Genomic DNA, 25,469 nt, shown 5'->3' with positions numbered 1-25,469 from the left:
ACTTTACCATATCCAATTACCTGATCTGTCTGCCACCTTCACTTTTGCTGCATATATAAGAAAGTAAATGGTCCGATCAACAATTCAGTTTATCTTTCATAATTAGATATCAAAGTGTTACAGAAATAGTAACACATTTTCCATCAATTAAGAATCTTCTTCAAATATAATAAAATACTGGATTCTGGAACTCTACGTTTTGCAAATCATTAAACATTTTCAATGGAGACAAGAACATTAAAAAGCATATTGCAAGGTGTGCATATATGATTAGTTACTATAAATAACCCGTTGTTGAGTGGGAGTGAAATACCAAAATTTACTCCTCCTCATAAGCTAAACATTTATTTGTTTCTGTTGATGTTCATTGTATACAAGGACTCTAGAGGAAAAATACTGTTTTAATAGGCCATTTTCTGCTCTCAGTTTACACCTGTGCAATCTCACTAAAGGTAATCGTCACAATTCTCCTGTGCAGCAGGTAAGTAAATAGCAGTATGTGGAAGAGAGATCCCTAAGAGGCAACAAGAACTTTTTGGAGTGGGCAGAGCTCAATTTCTTGAAATTACCATTTAAAAATTACTTTGAAGCTTGGCGAGGAGCAGGGGTCTCATCAACACAGAATCATCAGGAACATGAGCTGACGTTCATTGAATCCAATAGGAGTCTTTGAATCAGGCTTTAAAAGAAGCTGTGACTATTTCCATGAGGTTAGCCTAGCATATTGTCTTCAGCAGACATGCACCATAGATGTTTTTCTGGAAGATGCTGCAAACTGCTGGGTAGCAAGACACAGAAGACAGTCTCCCCACCCATTCCTTTCAATTGCTTGGCTTTCTTCACCTCTCTGCATACTAGCATGTGAAAATACTCTGCAGGGTGGGCTCTGAAGAGGAGAGCGCGCTAAAAAGATCCGATCATTCTGCTTTCATATTGTAAATATATCTGGTTGTCCTTTTCTCCATCCCTGCGTATTTGTTTAGATTTTAGAAATGCTGATGCAATCTACAAGGTTTGTTACGACTAAGGGAAAGTTACAGTCAGTCAGATGTGGTCTGCTTCCATTCAGTATAGCCAAATGGTGAACTGGGAAATGGCTAAAATAAGTTAGACCAGCAAGTACGTCCTCCCCCATTCTTGGAAACTTGACTGAAACTAAATGCCTTGGAATGTCTTGACTGAATTTGTGTGTTGATAGTCCAGATGAGCTGTGTGGTGCACCAGAGAAGACACAGCATAGCATTGCTCTTAAAATGCCACTAAGCCTTTCCCTGAGACAAATGTGCAAACTCTTGGGCCAGATTCCCAGCTGGTATGAATCATCAGTGTAGCTACATGGATTTACACTAGCTGAGGATCTGGCCCTCTTTTGTTTAGCAAGTTTTGTTTTGTGTGATTTCGGTAGGAACAGGATGGGGCCCACGAAGAACAATTGTAGCAAAAGAATCACTTGACCTTAGCTTTCTGTAAATAAAGAAAGCAGACGTGAGGAAATTTCACAATATCCTTTTTTCTTCTTATTATTATTATTTCACCTGCTTTGATGGTTACTTTATTTGTCACTGGCAGAAAATGAAACTCATCTTATTCTCTTTTAATATCTGAATAACATCATAATACATATAGATGGATTTATATTTAGGAGTGGTGCCAGCACTGAGTAATTTTACTATTTAATATAGTTGATAATATCTGACCAAATATTCTAGAATAAGTCACTATAGAAATGAAGGTAGGTTTCCTTTGTGGCTTGCAATATCATGCTAAAATACAAAAGAAACCTGACTTGGTTTCAGTTATGAAATAATAGATACTGAGCCATTTTCAAAAGTTCCTTTGTATTTTCTTCATTGTTTAAACAGGTGTGTTTCTCAGACTTCAAAAAAACAAAAGCTCAGCTGAAAGCAAGTTGATGTTAGGAAGCAAAACTAGAGCTGAGTGATAGTGCTTCAAAATTGAGAGACAAGAGTGGGTTTAAACAAGAACTGAAAAGTTGCATCAGTGCTTTTAAAGTGTCATCTCTTATATTTTAAAAAAATGTACTAAATGTACGACCGTATTCTACAGTTATGTTCCAAAACACTACAGCTTATAGTAGTGTTACTGCAATGTTTTGGATTACAACTGTAGAATATTACAGTCCTTTATTTTTAATACAAGGGATGTTATATTTTCATGCCAGTCCGATGCCCTGTAGATTTGGAGTCAATGTTCAAGGTCATAAATGTTCAAAGCTCTTCTTTTTTCAGAACATTTGCTTTGTGTATGTGGAAGACGGGCAACAGTCTTTTAAAAAACACTCTTGCCTTCCCACTGCCAGTTTACCAGAAATCGAGAAACCCATATATAGTGAGCACAATTTCAAGTTATATACAGGGTATTCCACTCTAGTGACAGCTACAGGAACACAGATTTTCAAAAGAACTCAGCTCCTATTTAGGTACCAAAGTAAGTGTCAAGATTTTAAACAGCGAGCTTTAAAAGTACCAGTTCACAAAACCACAGTCTACTGACCTACTTCAAACTGAGCAATATGACAGGTCATCTCTCTGAAGCAGAATGAGACCTGATAGCAGCACAAATAGCTGTCTCTGAACCAAATTCTGTCTGTAGGTGCATGTGTTCTCTTCCAGTGAAGTCAAAGTTTGGACTCTGACAGTTTGGGAAATTTGTCTGGGTAGAACTTAGGAATTCTGGTTCATTTTATGAAATTGCTATATCATGGAATACCGCAGTGTATATTGAATCAGCCATTTGCTAACAGGGGCCTTGTCTTCAATGTTTAAAAAGGTGCATTTTTTAACACAGGGTAACTAATAATATGCATGAGCTATCCTAAAGTAATGACACAGTGAAACCAGGCATCACAGTAAGGTAAAGAGCCCTATAGTTCTTCCAGGGGTTAACCTCAGTACATTTACCTCACGATAAAACTAATGTGCCTGGTCTTCCTGAGAAAAACTGAAAATTTTCCATGAAAACAGTTTTTGTTTGTTTGTTATCCAAATCTTCCATGGGAGGAGAGGGAGAAACCATATTCCAATCAACTCTACTCACCAATGCTTTCCTTTCAAACACCATGGTTAAATTCAGGAGGGTTAGGCCTTGAGAATTAATTCCAGATACATCTCACTTGCACTCCCTTGACCCAAAATAAATATCTTTTCATACATTAACACCTACTCCATTGTGTGTTCCCCTAGGGCAGTGTTAGACTTTAGAGATTAGATAAGATTCAGCATTTAAAGTGCAGCTCTATTCTGAAAAATGATTCAATACCAATGGCAGTGAGATATCATGTTTGCTATCTCACAGTGGTTTGCATAATAAATGTGCTCAGCTTCCAAATACGATGTTTTTATAACTGCCAGTGATATAAACTCAGCCAGGCGTTTAAGAGTCAAGATAGAATCTGTCCTTCTTGCACATCCGCATCTGTAATAGAGGGTCTTCAAACCAAATTATGTCCTCTGCTGACGCCTAGCCTTCCCTGGGCACCTTGATGTGGTGGGAAGGCTTTTGTGTTCCAAGGACTCCGAGAGGTATGCCAGCGGGAGCTTTAACTCCAGGTAGGGCTGCACAAGCCAGACAGGTCAAAGGGTAGTGTCCAGACAAAAAATAGGCCACTGGGCCTCCAGGTTGAGGGAGGGCAATAGGCTAACAAACTATCCTTGTTTTTAAAAAAAAAAAAAAAAATTAAATGCTAGAAACAGATCAAGGTAGCCATTCCAGAAAACAGCAGGGTAAACAGGGGTGTTTGTGCCCTAAAGTGATGTCTGACAGCACAAGAAGGATTCAGATTCAGTCTGATGCCAATATAGTCTCATTGTCTTCAATGAGTTTGAGCATGTAAAATGGACAGGAATTTAGCCAACTGCTCTGCTGCTGATGCACCAGATGGAATGGAATCCAGTTAATTTTCCCTTAGCTGTACGTGGCTCCAGAGGACTCATGGGAGTAAAAAGCAGGAAAAAACGTACTTTGGGCACCAAAGTGAGCAGCCAACTCTAACTGCATGCAGGGACTACTTCTGTAGAGTAAGAAGGTGCCGGTCTTCCATAGTGGCTTTTCAGAGTAGAGCCACACTTTAACCAGCTTGTGGTTCTCCTTAGGCATGCATACGACTCTCTTCTCAGGGTGGAGTGAAGCATCAGGTGATGACCTACCATGGCATTAATTTGATGGTTGGGAAGAGAGAAAATTGTTACTTCAAATAAAAACACAAATGGAGACAGACATATGGGTGTCAGCAAAGTCAACAGAATCAGACTTCTGGAAAATGATGGCCAACCGGATCTCTCCGTAGGTCAAAGTGCTCATATTGTAACCATTATTAGCAGTTTAATGAATATTTCAGGTGTTACTTGGCAATAAACTTGTTACATACTGTTGTTGGTATTCTAAATATTGTTTCAATTGTTTGCAGCTTTTCAAAATTTCGTTTAATGATGTGATGGCTTTTCGGCTGCTAAAGGCTGAGTGCTGCTACTCTGTTGTATAGGAGTCATTGCAGGAGTGGTATGCATGTAAAAAAAGTTGAGCTGGTCTGGTACCTACACCGAAAACACATTTCTAGACTGTAAAAAATAACCCCAATCTTAAATTATATTAATTTTAGACATTTTTCCATGTCAGCTAATATTCTGAGCAGTGTCATTAATCATCTATGAGTGGGATTTTCAAAACTACACTGTATTGGCCTAATTCTGCTTGTATTACAGTCACTTGTCATTTTACCATTAACTTCAATAGGAGAAGTCATTAAAGGTCAATGCTGAGCACATCTGAAAATTCTGCCCTGTATTTTTTAAACCTGAGACCATCCACAAAACAGAATGTTGAGGAGAACCTCTATCAAAATATACTCAGGGCTAAATTAGAAATGTCTAAATTTCACTCTTAAAAACAATCCTACTTTCTAATTGTGGTTCTGTACTTTATCAGCAAGTTTCTGTCATCCTGATGTGGATCTGATCCCCAACATTTCACATGTTCAGAGTCAGGAATCCAGGTAAGAGAAAGGGGCAGTTTAGCCATAGGAATAGGTGACATCTATGAGAGAAGTAGCTATTTAAATAAACAAAACCTAAATAGGGCTAATTCATTTCCCCCATTTCTAGAATGCACAGGTACTGCTTTTTCAAAGTCTCAAAATTTTCTATGCCAAATTTCAGGGCCTGCACAAACTTCTCCTCTACTTGTTGGCTGACTGACACTACTGACCATATTCTTCTTGAAATCTTGTCCTTCCTCAGCTTTTGACACCGCACTTTCACCTTGTTCTCTAATCATTCCTGCAGAGATTTTGTTTGAGGGATCATCATGCTTTCTCACATTTGTTGGAATCCCACCAAGCTTCACCCTTGACCTTTCTTTAATCTTTCTATATATTATCACTAAGGCTAAGATTTAGTCATGGGTATTTTTGGTAAAAGTCATGGACAGGTCACGGGCAATAAACAAAAATTCACGGCCCCTGACCTGTCCACGATTATTACTATAAATACCCATAATGACTAAATCTCTGCGCCTAGAGCCTGCTGCTTTGGGGGCCCTCTGCTCCAGCGGTGGGGGCTGACCACCCAGCAGCTGCTGCTCCAAGGCCCCTGGGGACCGCTGTCCTGATGGCCTCCAGGGCCACCAATGCTCAGGTGCTCCCCAGGGCCAGCTGCCCAGGGCCACCCAAGCAGCAGCCAGTGCGGCTGGCCCCTGGGATCAGCCACTGCAGCTGAGGAAGTCAGAGATCACACAAGGTCAGAATCTGTGACCTCCGTGACAGAATCGCAGCCTTACTTATAACTGGGTGATTTTGTTTGAAAACAGTTTCAGGTATCATGTCTACATTGACCACTCACAGATCTGACTCTAGTCTGGATCTTTCTCTTTCCATCCAAACTCAAATTGTGACCAATCTTTCTGGTTGTCCAGCCAACAACTTAAGGTCAACACAACTAAAACTAAGCTCTTTATCTTTCTCCCTCCTGTCTTCCCCACTATCTCATGTACCATGGATGTCACCATTATCTTCCACTGAGACTCATAATCTAGGTGTCATCTTTCACTTATTCATCTCTCTAGACTTGCATATCCAGGCCATGTCTAATTCTTACACAACATTTTTAAGACCCATCCTTCCTTTCCTCTCAGTCTATAGAGCTAAAACTCTCATCCAAGTTTGAGATCCAGAGATACAAGGTTTTCATTTGGGACCATCTCTGTTACTTATGCATCTTCACTCTCTCTGATCTCTCTGAAGACCCTTGATACTTTATACCAGTGGTTTTCAAACTTTTGTACTGGTGACCTCTTTCACCCAGAAAGCCTTTGAGTGTGCCCTCCCTTATAAATTAAAAACACTTTTTTATATATTTAACACCATTATAAATGCTGGAGGCGAAGCGGGGCTCAGGGTGGAGCCTGACAGCTCATGACCCCCTCATGTAAGAACCTCGTGACCCCCTGAGGGGTCCTAACCCCCAGTTTGAGAACCCCTGTTCTATACTATCATTAATTCTCTACTTTCCATTGTAAAAAGGTATATTATCTACTACATATCCTTTTACATCCTGCTAAAACAACTGACACTTCAAGTTAGTTGAAAATATTAAAGTTAAAAAATATCTTTAATCTAGATAGGCTACTAACGAAGATGGCTCCCTTGAGCTTAGTACCTTTTCTATCAATCTGTATTTCTGTATATTGCTTTTCTTTTTTTTATAAATGAGAGAAGGATGGTCTTGTGGTTAAGCCACTGGATCTGGGATTCAGGAGATCTGAGTTTAATTCACACCTTTCTCACAGACTCTGTGCCCTGGGGGAAGACATGTAATCTCTCTGGGCCTCAGTTTCCCATTTATAAAATGGGAATAATACTACTTCATTTCCTCCTCACTTTGTCTGTCTGTGTAGATGGTAAAATCTCTGGAGCTGGGAGCAGCTTTTAGTATGTGTTTGTAAAGAACAATGGGGCCTCAGTCTTGGTTGGCACCTCTAAGCATCATCTCTCTCCACCGCCTGGTCTACACTACACAGTTAGGTCGACATAAGGCAGCTTGCATTGACCTAATTATATCAGTGTCTACACTGCAGCCTTGTTGTGCTGTTATACATGTCCTACCACACTGACATAATAATGCCACCTCCACAAGAGGCATAATGCTTATGTTGATGTAGTTAGGGCGACAAAGTGTCTGTGTAGACACTGCATTACTTACATTTGCTGTTGGCTGTCTTGCTCCTGGCTCCGCACTCCCAGCTGGGCTGCTGCCTGGAGGCTCCCACCACGCACTTTCAATCAGTACAACATGAAGCCCAGTGACATCACAACATGGAAAAGAAACTACCCTGTTACATAAAAAGCACTTCTGCAGACCAACTGGAATGAGAGATCCTCTTGCACAGAAATATTATAAAGGCAATAAGGAAGCTGCTCTTGCTGTGTTTTTAATTCCTTTCAGTCAGGTCAATTTCAACTCTGTTGCTGATGATAATCATTTTAATACAAATAATAACAATAAAATACAAACAAACCTGTGTACACTAAAACTAAAGGGCTTTTCTCCCCTGATGCTGCTTGAGTAATTTCTCTGAGTATGATAGTTACCGTGGTGCAATTGAAAGCAGAATTTTGCACCTCATCCATTTTTTTAAATAAGAACATAAATGAATGCAAGTTTTGTGTGCAATTTTAAAAATGTACCAACAGACTTTACTAACTGATCTTTTAAAAAGATACTCAATGTGGTCTTGTGCGATATGCATTTCCTGTTTCATTGCAGCCTCCAGATGAGATTCCCAGTTCCTGAAAGAACGACTGAGATTAGCTTTTGTGATTCACTTTTGATCCTGGAAGTAAGGTTAAGAAATACAGCTGAAACTAAAGTCTTCCTTATATGTTCTTTCTTCTGTGAGTACTTTTGAATATCAGGTGTTAAATGAGTGGGTGGGGGAAATTCAAGTTTGGGTTTAACCAAACCTCAGAAAAAATGGTTTTGGTGGAACTTCCCAAACCTTTTCTCACCCTCTGGTCCATTATGAAAGATTTTGCTGATTTTTGTGTGATTTCCGTATTCAACTTGTTTTGGATCATTTACATTTGCAACATTTCAAGGGCCTCCAAATTTAGTTTTGTAAATCTGATCCCTCTATTTACTTTTCAATCCTAATATTAGTTCTATGGGATTGGATGATACAGTCCTTATTCAGGCAAAGCTCTCACTGACTTTAATGAGAGCTGTACTTAAATAAGGAGTGTAAGATCAGGACCTCAATTGTCCACTATCAGCAATGGAGTTTGAAATTGACCAGACTGAAGGGAATTACTCACACAGCAAGAGCAACTTCCTGATTTTGTATTAACAAGATAAAATGAAAGATGCCTTTCAATATTTCTGTGTAAGAGGAGTGTTCATTCCAATTAGTCTGCAGAAGTGCTTTTTATGTAACAGAGTAGTTTCTTTTCCATGTTGTGATGTCACTGGGATCCTTGGTGTGCTGACTGAAAATGAGAGGTGGAGAGAAAGCAAATTACACATGACGGACTATTTTAATATTTCTTGCATGAAACTATTAAGCTTTAACCACCAAGACATGACATTATAGAAGTGAAATGAAATTTTAAGCTTTGAAGCTGAAACTGAGATACATTCTCATCTCATTCTCACCTGAGGTCAATGACAAGTAAAGAAGATACGATGTTGGGAGGTAGGGTCTGAATTCAGTTGGGCTTTTGCCTTGGACGTCATTAGGAGCAGGTTCAAGTCCATTTCTTATCGAAATACTGTTTTAATTAATTTTGGTACATTTTGAGGAGCGGTATCTATGGAAATGAATACTCTGCCGGAATGTGAACACATTAAAAGATGAAGTGACTGCACACATAACACCAAATACAAAACTAGCTCAACTTTAGGCTGTAAGTTCTTTGGGGCAAAGATTGTCATTTACTTTATATTTATACAGTGCCTAGTACAATGGGGCTTCAACCTGTCAGGGTGGTGGCCGACAGTCCATCTTAATGGTTAGAACCGGGCTCAGGGGGGCTGGAAGTCGAGCTGGGAACTAAGGGTCAGAGCTGAAGTTGGAAATCAGAAATCAGAGTCAGGGGTCACGAAGCAGAGCCAGTGTCAAGAACCGGACCAGAGGTTTGACCCTGAGCCAGGAACCAGAGCTGGAGTGAGGTGCCGAAGCAGGAACCAGGAAGGAACATGGGACTAGAGAAGGACAGGAACAAGACAGGTGAAGAGCAGAAATGTTGAGCAGCCGGCAACTAGCTGCTGCTACTGAGCTTAAAATCAGGGCTGTCTGACTGCCTTCAGCCAATCCTACCACAACCCAGCTTGCATGACCAGATAGCAAGTGTGAAAAATTGGACACTTTTTTTTTTCAGGGGCAGAGGGATAGTTGCCTACATAAGACAAAGCCCCTAATATCAGGACATCTGGTCACTGTAAACCCAGCTGAGCTCATTAATCTGCCTGGAGGCTGGCCTGGTTAGTCCTCAGGCTCATTTGGAAATGCTCAATCCTGACACAGCCTGGCTGAGGCTTCTAGGCACTGCTGCATAATGAATGATAAATAATAATAGATCTTGCCAATTTCTCCCAAGATAAAATTGATAAAATACAATGATCTTCCCCTCAGCTTGCCTTCTCTTCCCCTTTCCCCTCCTAGAACTCTCTCCTCATCCCCTTTCACAAACACAAGAATTTCTCATCCACTTTCCTCCTCTAACCCACTTGACACAATTGGCCATGGTCTTCTTGAAATCTTGCTCTCCCTTTTCTTCTGTGACTCTGTCCTCCCCTCTTACCTCTTAAATTGCTCCTTCAGCATGTCCTTCAAAGAATACTCTTCATTCTTCCTTCAACTTTCTGGGGGGTTCCACAGGGCTCTAGGCTCTGTCCTTTGTCCCCTTCCCTTCTCCCATCTCCAAGCTGATCACTGTCAGAACTATCTGTCTCCTTCTGTCCAAACTACAGTTTCACCTGCCTTAAATCTGGTTGGAATTTTTTTGTTGAAACTGGGTTTTTGACGGAAAATGCCAATTTTAAAATCAGAACATTCAGAAAAATGGATCTCTTTAAATGACATTTTGTTTAGAACCCCCTGCCCTGAAGTGAAGCATTTTGAAAATGTTAAAATGTCCCCTGACAACATTTTCAGAACAAAGCGTTTTGACTGTTTAATTTTGAAATGACTATTCAAAAGAAAATGTATTGTTTTTATATGAACCACATTGTTGAAGGTTGAAATCAAAATGGAATGCTTCAGTTTTATCTAAATAAGACACTGAAATTGACCCCAGACTAGTATTTTTGTGGAAGTTTGTTTTGTGGGAAATTTTGAATTTGTATTTGTTTTTTTGTTTTTGTTCCATTTCAGAATGGAGAAAAATTCAGTATAATGGATTTTCCCATGAAATGGAATATCTGGTTCCTACCCAGTTCTAGCCTGTCTCTCTGATGTCTCCTCATCAGTTTAAGTTCAACATGGCTAAAACACAGATCTTAATTATTCCCCCCAAACCTTCCCTGCTACCTTCTTTTTCAATCACCATGGTCAAGTAACTGTAACTAAGGTCCACAATCTGGGTGTTATCTTTGGCTCAGATTTCTCTCTAGGTCCTCACACCCAGGCTGCATCTAGATCTTGCAGATTCTTTCAGTAGAACATCTCTGCAATTTGGCTTTTCCTATCCATCCTCACAGCTAAAATGCTCACCCCAGCTCTCAGCATCTCATCATTCAATTACAGCAACATCTTTATTTCTGGCCTTGACCAATGCAATCTTGCCCCACTCATATCTATTCAGAATGCTGCTGCAAAGATCATTTCCTAGCCTGCTGCTTTGTCCAAGTCACCCCCTCATGAAAAATAAGCCACTTGTCTTCACTTTCAAGGTCCTTCACTGCCTGTCCCCTTCCTCTCCCCCCCCACACCTACTTGTCATCTCTCATTCACTATTGAAATGTCACCACCTCCCACCTCTGATCAGTCCGTGATGCCAGCTTCCATCTCCCACTGGTTAAATTATCAGACAAACAACTTTGTTTTCTCCGAGGCTGCCCCTCACACTTGGGAGGAACCCCTCATAAATATCTGCAAAACTCGTGCACAAGCCTCCTTCAAATCCCTCCTTAAAACTCTCCTTTGCCATAATTCCTATAAAAACTTGACAAGGATTAGGCTTCCAGTATGCTGAAATCACGGCCTATCATGCTGACCAATAGCGTCTCCATGTTTCCTTGTGCTTCCCCATCTGTCTGAATTCATTTGTTGTCTCTTGCCTTATACTTCCATTGTAAGGTCTGTCAGGCATGAGCTATCTTTTTGCTGCATAATTGTACAGCACCATGCACAATGGGGTCCAGGACTATATTGGGGCTCCTAAGTGCTATATTAATACAAATAATTATTAATAGCATTAATAGAATTATATATTGCACAGCTAGCAGGGCTAGTAACTTTCTTTGAGATGTGGCCTACACTTAAAAATTAGATCGACCTAGCTACTTTGCTCAGGGCTGTGAAAAATCTCATGCCCTGAGACCCTAGTGTAGATGTGGCTAAGTCAACAGAAGAATTCTTCTGTCAACCTAGCTACTGCCTCTTGGAGAGGTGGATTAACCACAGTGAGAGAAAAAACGCTTTCATCAATATAGCTGTAGTGTAGACATGGCCTGATACTCAAGAGAATCACACATTTAAAAACAAAAAAAAAGAGTTGATTTTCTCACACAGCGTGAAACGTCCATGTAGAAGACTAGTAATATTTGGAGAGTATAAAGGTATCCATATTACTCTAAGCAACCACATCACCACCACATCATATAGTTTGGGCCTCATTCTCATTCACAGTAATACCTCTATACACAACTCTGGCAACAAAGCGTCCATAACGTGGATACAAATGTAATGGATGTCCATTGCAAGTCTCCTTTACACTGGCAAAGCATTGTAAAAGGCCTCAGCGCAAACGAGAACCAAGGCCATTCTGTTTTCCAGGCACAAAGTGTAAATCATATCCTTTCAGTCTGGATGACTTATTGTAGACTGAGGAAGCCAGCAGGCAAACAAAGAGCAAAGACAGAATTCCCAGAACAGAAGACAGCGCCTGCAACTCACTTGGTAAGATCCTCTCCATGCTGAGTGCCCGGACAGCTGTGCCCCTTAGCAGATAGAAGTGGAATGCCTTACATTTAAATATGCAGGACACAGAAAAGAGTAAGGGCTACCTACATCCCACTGCAATACTTATTACTTCTGGGTGGTGCAGGCGTGTTGGTGGATGACTGAAAAATCTGTTGTGTGGCTATTTCTTTAGCCAGTTAGGATGTGTCAGGGTTGAGTACCTTCAGCTGAGCCTGTTGACTAACCAAGCCAGCCTCCAGGCTGATGAATGAGCTCAGCTGACTTGTGGTTGGAGCCAGCCCACCCGATTGACTGAAGGGCCAGCAGGCCTGCTTTCAAGCTCAGCAGCAGCTCAGCATTGGCCACTGTGCTCCACGTTTCTGCTTGCAGCTCCAGTCGTTCTTATCCTGCCATACTCTTGTCTTGCTCCAGCCCAACCCTGCCCTTCCTGACTACAGCTCTGACCCCTAGCTCTGGTTGCTAGTGCCCTCAGCCTGGTTCTAACCATTAAGCTGCACTGCCAGCGCCCACCCCTGACGAGATGCTTGAGATGTATTTGTTTTCAGTCTAGTCAAAGGAAGCAGCCCTGTGGACACAAGTTCTACGGTTATTAGAAAATGAAAATATTGACCAGCAACTGATTAATATCTTATAAATATACCTTGTGCCCATTTGTTATACAGAGACATGGATAAAAATCCCCTCCAAAAGATCCTGAGATTGCTTACTCAGGCAAAATTTCCATTGGTTTCCATGAGCCAGATTGTTGTTCCTGTGGAAGGGCCTGAGGGAAAGAAAACTCTGAGTTTTCCCATTGGGGACAGTTTGCCCTGCTACAGAACAGACAACAGGATCAGCTCCCAAGTCTGCAGATTCCCTAAGATCCAGGCAAATGTGGGGGATCCAATAGACATCATCTGTACAGAGGCCATTGTTCTTCTGTGGCAGCTTCAAGGTCCCCCTATTCCCTCTTTCCCCCCAGCTCCAAATGCCAGGGACTCCCCCACCTGTGGCTGAACCTGGATTTCCCCCTAAAGGGGGAGTTCCCCCTAGTAGAGGGGACTCACAGAGAATAAATACAGCCTCTGGCTATTAACCTCTCAGCAGATTCCCCAAGGGACTGGTGGAGGGACTATGAGTCTCCTCCCCTAATCCACCCCCTCACTGTACCTGGTTCTCATACAGTTCCTGAACCCTTCAAAAACTCCATGGATGGGGTTATGGTGTCAACTGAAAATGCCAATGAAGAAGTGGGAGGATAGGGGTAAAGGGGGGCTGACATCCAAGTATTGATCTTGGGGAGATGGTCCAGGTCAATCGTTTTATCTGAGTAAAACCTGAGAACCAAATTCTGCTTCATTACACTGCTGTAAATTCATAGGAACTCCACTAAAGTGGAATGCAGAAAACAGAAAGTATGCGATTTGTGAAGGCAGAACACAGGGGAGATGGCAGGAGAACAGGGGAAGTTTACAACCTTACACAATGGAAGAGTTACTCCCAGATAGCTGTCAGAGCAGCATTTGGTCCTGAGTAAGGATGTCAAGATTTGGCCCATGATATGTTGTGATAAGGTGACTCAGCACTGAAGGGAAAAGTATGACATTTGAAATGACTATAGAAGTGGGGTTAAACACGCAATATAGATATAGCTTTCTAAAGATGCTCAGAATTTAAGAGGAAAGCACTGATCCTGAGCACAAAATACAGATCCGAGCCGATCCAACCCCGTAGGAGTGAATGGGAGTTCTGACTGACATCAAAGAGAACGTGAGGAAATTAGGCCTCACATTGTGCCAGAGGTTTTTAAATCATTTTCCCAACTGTTTTTTCCCCTTCCATGTCTAGCACTGTGTACACTTGTAAACTTCCCCTGTTGTCTTGCCACCTCCCCTGAGTTCTGTCTTCACAATTCACATACTTTCTATTCTCTGCATTCTTCTTCTTTCATGTCGGTGTAGTGATTCACTCTGCATCTTCTTTAGGGTCAACCGGGGTGGTTTCACATTCCAGACTGAGTATTAAGTGTGGGGGCATTTACAGGAACTTGGAAGCATTACTATAACACTTGAAAGAAACCAAGGAGCTTACAAGTAAGGTTTAGGGTTTTTCACACACAAGCATCTTCAGTGATTTCCCATTCTATATACAAAGAAAGTAAAAATAATTGCTAATGTATCATGATGACATATCAGTGTGAACAGTTTCAGTGTGATGATTTATTAAATCAATCTGTCTTTTTTTTCTGTGTCTGACAGTGACATCTTTTGTTTACCCTGAATTAGTGCAATTCATGGTTTTATCGTATTTCTATGATGGGGGAATATTGCAGCTAGAATTTGATGGATACAGTTTACCATGCCATTAAGCGTGTTCACCTCATTATTCCTGCTGGAATTCTCTTTTGTTCTTTATTAGAGATGAGCCCAAATGAAAACTTCAGCCCCAACCCCACCCCACCAAACTCTGTAATTCGTATCCAGACCTGTTGCTGGATCAGGTTCTGAACTTTGTGGCTTGGAGCCCATCTTTCTGCCTTATCTCTACACTACATCTTGGGGCAAAATTCTTCTCTTAGATCCATATGGCCACAAACACTAAGCCAGGCTGATCAAATGTGTGCTCCACCCCACACACTTTTAAGGAGGGCAGAGTATGAAACTGCCAAAGAAAAAAATTCTAAGTTAATAGCTTCCTCTTCCCCACAGTTTATCTTGTCTTGTCTGTGTTGTCTTTTAAGCCTTGGGGCAGCCTTTATTTACATCTTTTATATCAGCAGTGCTCACCAAATAATAACAATGGCACATCTCAATGCCAATATTCTTTTCTCTCACTCAGATCTAGTAATGGGAGTGCCATAGGGAGAGTGGAGCTCATATCAGCCAGGTGGACTGAAAACAGAACAGGAAAAGAAGTCTTGGCCTTAGGTATTGTTCAGGACTAAACTGTTTTATTTCCCACATTGGAAACTAGCCTCTTAGTCAGCAGAACAGCAAATATTTCAACCTGATGAAGCAAAATTTAGATTCCTTATTTTCTAAGGGGAAAAGCCAAAAAGAAAGCAATAAAATGAGTCTCAGTTAGGGCTTGTCTTTACATACAGTGCTGCAGCACTTTAGTGAAGACCCTACTATGCTGACTGGAGAGCTGCTCCCATTGGCATACTTAATCCACCTCCCCAGAAGGCGATAGCTATGTCGGTGAGAGAAGCCCTCCTGCCAACATAGCGCTGACTACACAGGGGTTAGGTGGGTATAACTACGTTGCTCAGGGGTGTGGCTTTTTCACACCCCTGAGAGGAGACGTAGTTATACCAATATATGTTTGTAGTGTTAACCTGCCCTTGGAGAGGGACCTAAACCAAACTCCCAAGGCCAAACCCATCTGCACTTTGGGAAAACTGGGATTCAGATCTGAACTTTTCAGCTCATGCCCATCTCTCCTTGGTTTAATAAAGCCTGGAAGTAAAGAGTAAAACAAAATAAGATATTCAAATTGATGGAGTAAATGTTCTGGGGTGAAAATGGCAGAGAACTTTATCTTTCATGCAACATTTGGCTATTTCCATACACAGGGACTTGTGCCAAACCGCTTCAGTTGTCATCTGTTCATTTCCCATGAGTTTTACTCCACTTCAGATTTGAATGAACCCAAAACCTCAAAAAAAATTTCTCTGCTGAAACCATCAAGTTCAACATGACTCTAGGCTGAAACCAAGGGAAATGGCCACGTTGTGTGCAGGTCACACAACAAAATATAATCCTGCCCCAGTTCACCAAAAGAATCCCAAACAACAATAAATCTTTTGACAAATCTGGGCCCAGGTTTGTAATTCAAGTTTTGGCACAGCTACAGTCTACTGTCCGTTTATCACTGTTAAGTGGATAACATTGCAAAATACTGGGCAGCATCCCAGCATTCAGGATGCAGTCATAACAGTAAATACTTCAGCTAGTTCTCATGGGTAGTGTGGAGGTCAAATGGCTAACCAGGGTCATATCATGATTTCAAATAATTTCAATCAAAGTGGACAACAGTCACAGGCAATGGCTGTGGATGAAACACGAGTGAAAGCTGCCGGTGCACTATGTCTGATACCACTATAGCAAAAAACCCTGACAGTTTTGACTCTTCCCATGCTTCCCATACTCTTCCCAGGCCAGAATCCCTTTGGTTTCAGAGAATTTTCATCAGCAGGTATAAGCAAACCGTGAGGCACAATCAAGATTTTCTTCAGCATTAGACAGATGACTCTTCTCTTGACCCACCTCTAGGTTTTAGCCCTGTAAAGAAATGTTGATTATGGCAATTGTAAGGGGTCACTCAATATTTATGGCATTTTAACAGGGAGTACGAAAGTTAGGGACCTGAGCCAAAACCATACATCCAAGCTCCTCTGAGGTTTGTGACTGTGTGATAGGATCTATCAGGTGACCAACAAGACAGTCCTCCAGAGGCCTAGAAAGGTCAGGAGAAAATATAGACCAATCAGGAACTAATAGGCCATTTAAGAAGGCTTGCCGCCTTTCGCTCAGGAGCAGAGCTGGGTGAGACTGGGACAGAGGAGGAGCTCTTCAAGGCTAACGTAGAACCCAGGCCAGTGCCTTGCCCTAAGTGTTGCAATCAAGCACTTGCATTGAGAAGGGTTTTTTTCCCCTCTTTGTTTAAGGTGCAGACAGCTGAATCCTGAGTTGCTATTTTGTTACTTGGTTGTTTAGAGACTGGTGCCAGCTTATAGGACAGAATACCCTGCCCCAAGCAGGTGGCCAAACCTTTCAGACTAAGGCAGGGGTCTCCTGCAGTCCCACATGTGGCCCTGAGGCTGGCTAGCCCCCATGAAGGCATGCACTCTCTCCACTCTCCCATGCACCTGCATAGTCATAATCCGTCCCATGAGAGGGGCTGTCAAAGCAACAAAACCTAAACCATAGCAAATCTGCTGCATGTTAAGGTTCATTAAGAAAAAGAACCTCTTAGAATAATGTTTTCAACTCTGGTCATCCTGAAAACCCTTCACCAGACAGAGGGGGCACAATAGGCTTGCTTGCTGCCTTGCTCCTCAAAAGAGCCAGTGGGAATCAGAGGAGAGGCTATCATGGAGAGCATGAGCCACAGAAAACTTTCCAAGAAGGGAAACTCCCAGGACTCATCAGTGGGAGGAGAGTCCACGAAGAAGTTGATTTAGGCAAGTTTCATTTCACAGTGAAACTGACAAACCTTTCCCATGTTTGCTGGCGATGCTTCAGATTTCATTGAATTGTCATTTGCACATGAACCCAAAACATGAAGTGGAGCGTGAGGGTAAGAGAGCCATGTGAAGCTAATGCATGGGTTTCATTTTGCCAAAATTGTGTGTTGTGTCTTTTGTTCATTACACAACAAATGTAATATGGAAGAAATACACAATGGGGTCCAAATAATCATGTGTACTAGCGATGTACAACATGCCAGGCTTAGCTACATACAGACACTGTTGCTCTGGCCTGGTTCTGCTAGCTTCTAAAACAGACAAACCAGTGAAGCTATTAAAGGGTTCAAACTATTTATAGGGTTATGATGACCCACTTCTTATACACTACACTGTACAAACAGGAACAGGCATATTTTGCATAGCTTTACTGACTGATGAGGCAAAAAGTGAGGATACCGTGGCAGATCCATTTCCATTTTATCTGGTGGTGAGTGGCCATCATACTGGACTCTCCCCTCACTACTTTCTTTGATTCTGCTCTTGAAAAAATGCTAACTTTTAAATGATCCTTGAAACCCACATTCCTACAACCCTGAGTTCTTCTATGCTTTCTTTGGCCCCACACAGAATTCCAGGGCATAAGGCAGTAGAGATTCAGAAGATATAGGGTCAGTTCCCTGCTCTGATACTGACTTCCAGTGTGACCGTGGGAAAGTCTTTTTGTACCTCAGTTCCCCATCTATAAAATGGGGATAACACTTCTCTATCTTACAGGAGAGCTGTGGAGCTAAGGGCATTAAAGATTGCGAGGTGTTAAGGAAATGGGGGCCATATAAGCACCATGGATAGAGGCAGCACCTTGTTCTAAGCCTGTATTTGTTGCTGAAAGAAATGATTTCCCTTGGCTGGAGATCAATTATAGCATTCATTGACCTTTCAATTGCTATTTACCTTATCTAGACTTATGAGATCCCCAGAGTGTGCAGGGCCCCTTTTATCATCACCATCACCTCTCACCCCTCACTGGCACACACTGCAAGGATATGGCTGATGCAAGCTATCAGAAAATGCTTCCTCTTTACTTAAGGAAACGGTACAATGTGTTCTACTGACAGTTAAAACTAATTGTTTGCCAAGTGTCTTGAGCCTCACCAGTATATGGATGGGAGATCTCCAGGAAAAAAGCCAGGATGCTGAAAGGATGCGGCAACGGGGATTGAGTAGGTAGCACTCTTCCCTCTAAGACAGCACACTGGAAACACTGTGCTGTTTGCATTTGGATAAAGCATATTAAAGGTCCTAGGTATTAAGGATCTCTTGACATTTTTGGGAAGTACAGGTTGTTAACCTCAGTATCCTGGTCAAATTCTAACTTATCACTTATATACATCTCCCCTGCAGTTTCATTTGGATGCAATAGTTTGTTTGTTTTTAACTTTCTGCCCTAACCTGTGGAACACTATTGCTATGCATTATTACATATATTTTTGAACCCATGGAGATAAAAGGCACTATATGTAAGACATGTAAGAAGTGACCCTATTTTTCAAATTTGGCAGGTAAATCCAAAATTTACCCATCTCAATACACACACTGATTTTTCAGAAGTTCTGAGCATTGGCTGTATCCCTTGAGATCACTGGGAATTGATTATTGAGTTTCCCACAGTAGTTTCTGTAACAGATCTAGTACATTTATTTTATTCACTTTTCTCATTGGGGAAAAAAATCTCTGAAGCCAAATTGTGCGATTGTCAGTATTAAAAACCGCAATAAAGACACTAAGCCTAACCTCCCCTATCTAGATTTTTAACTTTTGAATTCCTCAGAAGATTCTAAACCAGATTTTAATCTCAGTTACAACTGATTTCAATGAAGTTTCTTCAGATTTATACTAGTGTAACCAAGAACAGAATCTGATTCTGTGGCACTTGTCTTTGAAAGCGTTGAGCAAACTACTCGCATTTAACAATAACGTTTTTTTCTGTTGTTTTCTCAGTGGAGGGTAGAGGAGATCTTTATTATAGAATTTTTTAGACTAAAATATACACCTCACTGCTCTTGTACTAGTTATAATAATTTATGTAAATATTTAGGACCAAATCCTGCAGTACCTACTAAGGCAAAATTTGGAATCTTTGCTTGAGTAAAGGCCTTAGATTTTGGCCCTTAATATTATTCTTTATGTATACATGCTTGTTACACATATTTTTTTTATTTGAAATTTAAAACCAAGGTGGATTAATGTCACTGGAAATGTCCAATTTAAATAAAACTCAACAATCTGATGGTTGTGGATTTAGATTTTAGGGCATCAGATTCTTGGATCTGGTCAAATTATGCTCAGCATGGCACTTAAGTAGGCAGGTGAGCCAAGGAGGTTTTCTGCCATCATTGTTCCCTTACTCATGGAGATAAGCAGTCGGTGGCTTGTGGCAGTGTGTAACAATTCTCTAAGGGCCATTATGACAGAGAGCAGCAAGCTCTGCCCATGCCCCCTGCACAGATGTGGGTTCTTGAAAGGGGTAGCTCAGCACCAACTGGGGATTCCCCTTGCTGGGGAATTCCCCAGCTGTCCCACTTTACAGCCAACACAGAGAGGGGCTAGAGCAGGGCTAACGATCTGGCGCTCGACATTTTGTAGACTGAAAATTTACAATTACATAAAGTGATGTGCACTGAAAAACAATGAAAAGTTCCCGGGCATAACACAATGCATGTAACAAAGCTACATTTAAACAACTGGCAATCAGCACATTCATTGCTCAATTTCTCATGGGGTTGTGAAGGCCCAAATTCAATTATTTATGGTGGGGAAGGAAATGTTTAGCAGAAGAGTAATTTATCAGTCAGTGATACAGTATAATGTTATGTAGAACTCCTTGAGCAGCTCTCACTGGCCTCAGGTAAGTAGTTGTAATCCACAAAGGAAGCACAGAAGTGAAAGGGAAATTTAAAAAAAACAAAAACTAAGGACAATGAGAAAAGTAATATAAAGGGTGGGCACATGCTGAAATGAAATATGGATGAGCTGGTTTCTCACTATTGAATTTTCTAGGTTATTCAGTGGAACAGGTCAACAAACTCTGGCTCAGTTCACATTATTGCAATTATATATCATAGTTTTATGTTCACCCCATCCATTATCCTTCTATGTAGTTCTACTGTGACCTCTAACCTATGAACTCCCTTAAAGAGCAAACCCCAATGTCTTTTTTTTCCTAATCCATCCCCCAGGAACCCTAAAACAGAAGCACTGGTGTAGTTCCACTTTGCATGGAAGGTGGCAGCATGTTGGGAAGGCATGCAGGAGAGGTCTACCTCCCCCATATAAAATAGAAATGGACTCTGCAGGGCCTTATCCATAACAGTGCAAGGGGGTGGCCAGCAGATCTGTGACAAACTCTACTGCTTTCACCTCCTGCCCCTGCCCCCAGCACTGTCCCTGCAGCTCCCATTAGTTGAGAACCGGCCAATGGGAGCTGCAGGGGCAGCACTTGAGGGCACGGGCAGCGCATGGAGACACGCTGTGCCCCTTCCCCCAGGGGTGGGCAGAGATGTGCCAGCAGCCGGCCACTCCCAGGAACAGTTTTTGGCTACGGCATGCAGGCAGGCAACCTGCCTGAGCCCAGCTGCATCGCCAGCCAAGAGCTGCCTGTGGTATATGCCTCCCAACCCGGAGCTTACACCTGCACCCCAACCCCCTGCCTCAGGTCAGAATCCCCTTCTGCACCAAACTCCTTCCCAGAGCCTACACCCCTCACCCTCTCCTGCACCCCAGCACTCTGCCCCAGCCTGGAGCCCACCTCCTGCACTCAAACTCCCTCCCAGAAAGAAACTAGTATAACAGCTGTTCTAAAGTAAGAAGTAGGCTATTTTGAATTAACTTAACTATATTCTACATGTTTTAAGACTGAAATGTAACCACAGGACAGCTTTATGTTAATTAAAAGGTAAGTTTAGTATAGTGTTAATAGCCTCAGTGCCATAGTTGTGATCATTTTGTTTTAAATTAGGAAAAAACTTGTATACAGGGGCCCCACAAAATCTATTAGCCCCGGGCCCACAGGAGAGTTAATCCAGCTCTGGTATGGATCAGCTGTGAGCTGCATTGAACATTTCTGTGTGTAGCCTATATACTTAGGCTGTGCTGAGGGACTGAGGTTTGGCCGTACAGGAGGCCAATCCAGCGCACTCTAGCAACTTGTATTTTTACTCTTTGCCTGCTCATAAAGGTTCAACTGTAACCTTTTTATAACTATTCAATATAGACATACGTAACTGTGACGTATATAATAAATGAAGTTATGTAAGGTCAAAACTGCTCTGCCTACCCCTTGAGAGTTCAGGGGTATTGGTAAGGGATTTGGGAGTTTAGTCTGACAACTAAAGTGTTGCTTCAGTGACACAACATTATAACCTTCGTGATGCTGCTCATGTGTGCTGTATTTTCAGCCATAAACCCATCATTTGGAGATGTTTTCTGAACAGTTAGGAAAATTACTCCAGGCCATAATGAGAGTGTACATATATATTACATAATTTGCAATTTCTTTATTAAAAATAAACTAAAAATGAAATACCCAGATTTCAGACAGAAAAGGATACCTGCACCATAGATGGTACTTTCATTATTCATAGTATGGTTTCATTATGCATGTGGTCCCCTTCGCTTTCTCTCATCACTAAGATGCTTCCTTTTTCAAGATGGGTGAACTACGCATGGCTGAGATATCATGTTATTACTGCTCTGGGGCCACCCTGCACATCGCTGCCAGACCCTTAAGGATGTCCCCATTCTCCTACTTCATGCAGCATATTTTAGCCACGCTCTTTGTAGATGAACTGGAGGAATTTTCTCTTCTGTGTTTCTCAACACCACTCTCTAACTGATTTACAGGGTCACTGTTGAGCAGTGTTGGGCAAATGTAAAGGGGATGAGAGCTTAGCTATAAGGTTGAACAAACCCAAAACAGACAAGGTGAGATAGCTACTGAGATGCCAGCCCAGCAGAGCCAACACTTCATGGATGGAGTGCAGGGGGCAGGAAATTTAAGCAGTTTATCTTTTCTCCAAGACTTTAAGAGAGAGGGCTCTTTAGGTTGATGACATCATCAGGGTGCATTCTGATGCATAGATTCATAGATTTTTAAGGCCAGAAGGGACCACAGTGATCATCTAGTCTGGCCTCTTGCACAGCACAGGCCACAGAACTTCTCCAAAATAATTCCTAGAGCAGATCTCTTAGTAAAACATCCAATCGTGATTTAAAAATTGGCAGTGATGGAGAATTCACCATGAACCTTGGTGAATTGTTGCATGATGTGATGACATTGCAAAGTGTGAGGCCTTCAGACTCACGATGTTCAACATCAGTTTGAAGGAACTTGAACAGAGTTGGTTTGAATGTGCTTTTATTTTGTTCTAACATTATATAGTGTACATAAAGTAACAGTGTACTACTCACTATGAGCGAAGTACTTCTGCAGGACTCCCAGCAGAAAAATACACACACACACACTCAAAAGTGGCTGACAGAGACAGGGAAATGCCACAGTCTTTTGTTTTGCAATGGGGCTCACCCTACCGGTAGACCAATTATTATTCTTTATCATTTGCATTATGGTAGCATCTAGAAGCCCCCGGAATGGATGAGAATCCTATTGTGCTAGATGATATACAACAGAGATCAAAAAGATGTTCCCTACCAAAGCATGCACGTTAAGAGTCCCTGGAACCATAGGTTCAAATCCTGGCAAGATCAACTCAGCCCTCCATCCTTCCAAATTAGAAATATTGAGTACTATTCCAATAATTACATATGCAAGATTCTTTTGAATGAGACCTTAGCTTCCAAGAAAGGGAGTTGGAATGTAAATATACAGGTGAAACTTTAATAGAAATTACTCTGGGCTAAAATCTTTTGGCCTGGATTGTGACTAATTTAAGGAAAGTATGTATCCATGTTTTCACTTATACTTGTGAGAGACTCTCTATGTTAAGATATCCTGACCACTAATTACCCACACTGTTACATGGCTGCTTTAGTTAATGGCAATTTCTTAAAATTTCTTAAACCCATCGGATGACTTTCAGTACCAAATAGGCTTTTACCTGAAGTCAGTGATTTAGCAACAAAATGAATGATTATGAGGGTATCGGTATCTGTATCACCCACATTGTCTAAATAAACATAGATCACTGTGTAATAAAGAGTGACATTCCATTAGCTCAGTCTCTTGGGGTCTACTCCTTGTAAGGTACGTGTGCCCTCCACTCCCACTGTCATCAACAGGAACTGAAGGTACCTTCCAGGAGGCATTCAGGCCCTTGCAAGATCAGGGCCCTTGGTTGGCATCCCAGTGACTTCGCTTGTGGATCAATAGCTATGAACTACACCTACATCTGACTCTCTGGTTTCCTTCATATTATTTGGTTTGGTTCTGGGTCTTGCTGAAGATCCTTCCTTGGTTTTCGTGATTCCAGCTCTTTCCTTGTGGTAAGGCTCTTTTATTATTGCTGACGGCAGAGATTGAGATTGCTCTAGTCATCAAACACATCAGGGACAGGAGACACTGTTTCCTTCTTTGTCAGACACATTACTTCCCTCAAACAAAACCATTCTTCTTCCTCTCTCCCTTAGTCTTGATTTTAAAAACTATTAATATATTGAGTATGTTTAGTTGTGGGGGCAGCGAGAGGAAGGAGATGTGGGGACTAACCAAGGCACAGCCCAGGCTGTAGAGCCTACCCACAAACCCTACGCAGCCCCTTGGCGCTGCATGGGTCCAGGAAATGAAAGGGAGGCCAGGGCCATCCTCACAAAAGCAACATCCTCATGTGCTGTCAAGATTTCTATAAGCGGCAGCTGGCCTTGGGGCCCCCCATCCTTTTAAAGGGGAATCCCATTATAGAAAGGGTCGGCACAGTGTGGCATACAGCTAGATAGTGCATGGCAAGCTAGTATGCTGTAGATTTACAGCCCGGCTTGCCATGCGCTATCTGATCATGTAGACAAGCCCTGTGTCTTTTGTGCTTTGAAAAGTTCCTAATATACTCTACATTCCATAGAAATAAATTATAACAATACCACTTGAATCACTTAACAGAAATGAAAAGGGAACTGTGGGCTTGATTGTGTCCCTAAGACATGCCAGGACCCCTTTGCACACAACTCTCCCTCTTCTATGTGGGAAAAGAGTCAGTTGCATCCATAGCAACATCCTTTCTCTGGAGTCCACAGAGAGTTCTCCATAGGTCTGGAATACCTGTGTGATGGGAGGGGACTGACAGTGGTCCAGCCAGATGACAAACATGCAAGAGGGCAGAGAAGTAATTCAGTCTAGGGCATAATCCAGGTCATGGCTGCATTGTGTTGGGTGCTGTGTAAAGACATATAAAGACATGGTCCCTGCTCCAAAGGCAATTAGGCATATCATAACAAGTGCTAACAAAGTAAAGGTTGGGAGAACAAGAGTTTAATGAGACACGTCAAATCCTATTTGTGTACACATCTTGCAGGCTACCCCAAGGTTGAGTGAATGACCTTTGCCGTGAGCTGATTGAGGATGGCAGTCAAATAAGTGGGTGAGTGAGGGGAACTGAGGGTCAGTGCGGTCATCAAGATGGACATTGCTGTCCCTAAGAAAGAGAGAGACAGGGAGAAATACGTCCTTTGATAATAAATGTAATACTCCTTCCTTGAGAATACTACTTTCCAAAAGCAATGTTGTGAAAAGAAGAAGCTGGTGCTAGCAGGCCAAGTAGCATCTCAGTTCAGAAACCCCAAGAAGCAACTTTAGGACTGCTGCTTTCCCACGTATTTGTGGAAGCCATGTGCATGTATTGAAAGCACTGAGTCACCATCAAAGCATGATATTTAGTAAATACTGATGGACTGCACAAGTTATTCACACAGCACTCACTAACCTTCAGAAGTCCTTCCCCAGCATGCAATGAGCTCAGTGTAAAACTGAGAAAGATTATCTGAGTTTAGCTTCATCTTCAGTTATTTAAGTTCTGGTTGGGAAGTTGAAGAGGGTGTCCACAGCCCATTACAGACTGCAAAAAAGTGTCACTCTTGCCTTACTCAGTCAGTTAGCACTGGTTTCACCACTGGATTTTTTTCAAACAGGGATTGGAGGATT

The 25,469-nt window shown here is 41.8% G+C and overlaps 1 protein-coding gene across 1 annotated transcript in view; it reads left to right on the top strand.

The window, feature by feature from the left end:
- NQO2 (N-ribosyldihydronicotinamide:quinone reductase 2) overlaps window positions 1-25,469 on the top strand; it is a 78,046-nt gene that overhangs the window by 2,919 nt on the left and 49,658 nt on the right. Inside the window, 1 exon segment of the mRNA XM_043508393.1 lies at window positions 7,779-7,906. Within this exon segment, the coding sequence (XP_043364328.1) occupies window positions 7,786-7,906 (121 nt within the window). The 5' untranslated portion in view covers window positions 7,779-7,785.

Source organism: Dermochelys coriacea, chromosome 2 (assembly GCF_009764565.3).
Source record: "Dermochelys coriacea isolate rDerCor1 chromosome 2, rDerCor1.pri.v4, whole genome shotgun sequence".
NCBI lineage: Eukaryota > Metazoa > Chordata > Testudines > Dermochelyidae > Dermochelys > Dermochelys coriacea.
The sequence above is the reverse complement of the archived record's forward strand: the minus strand, read 5'-3'. Positions and strand labels throughout refer to the sequence as shown.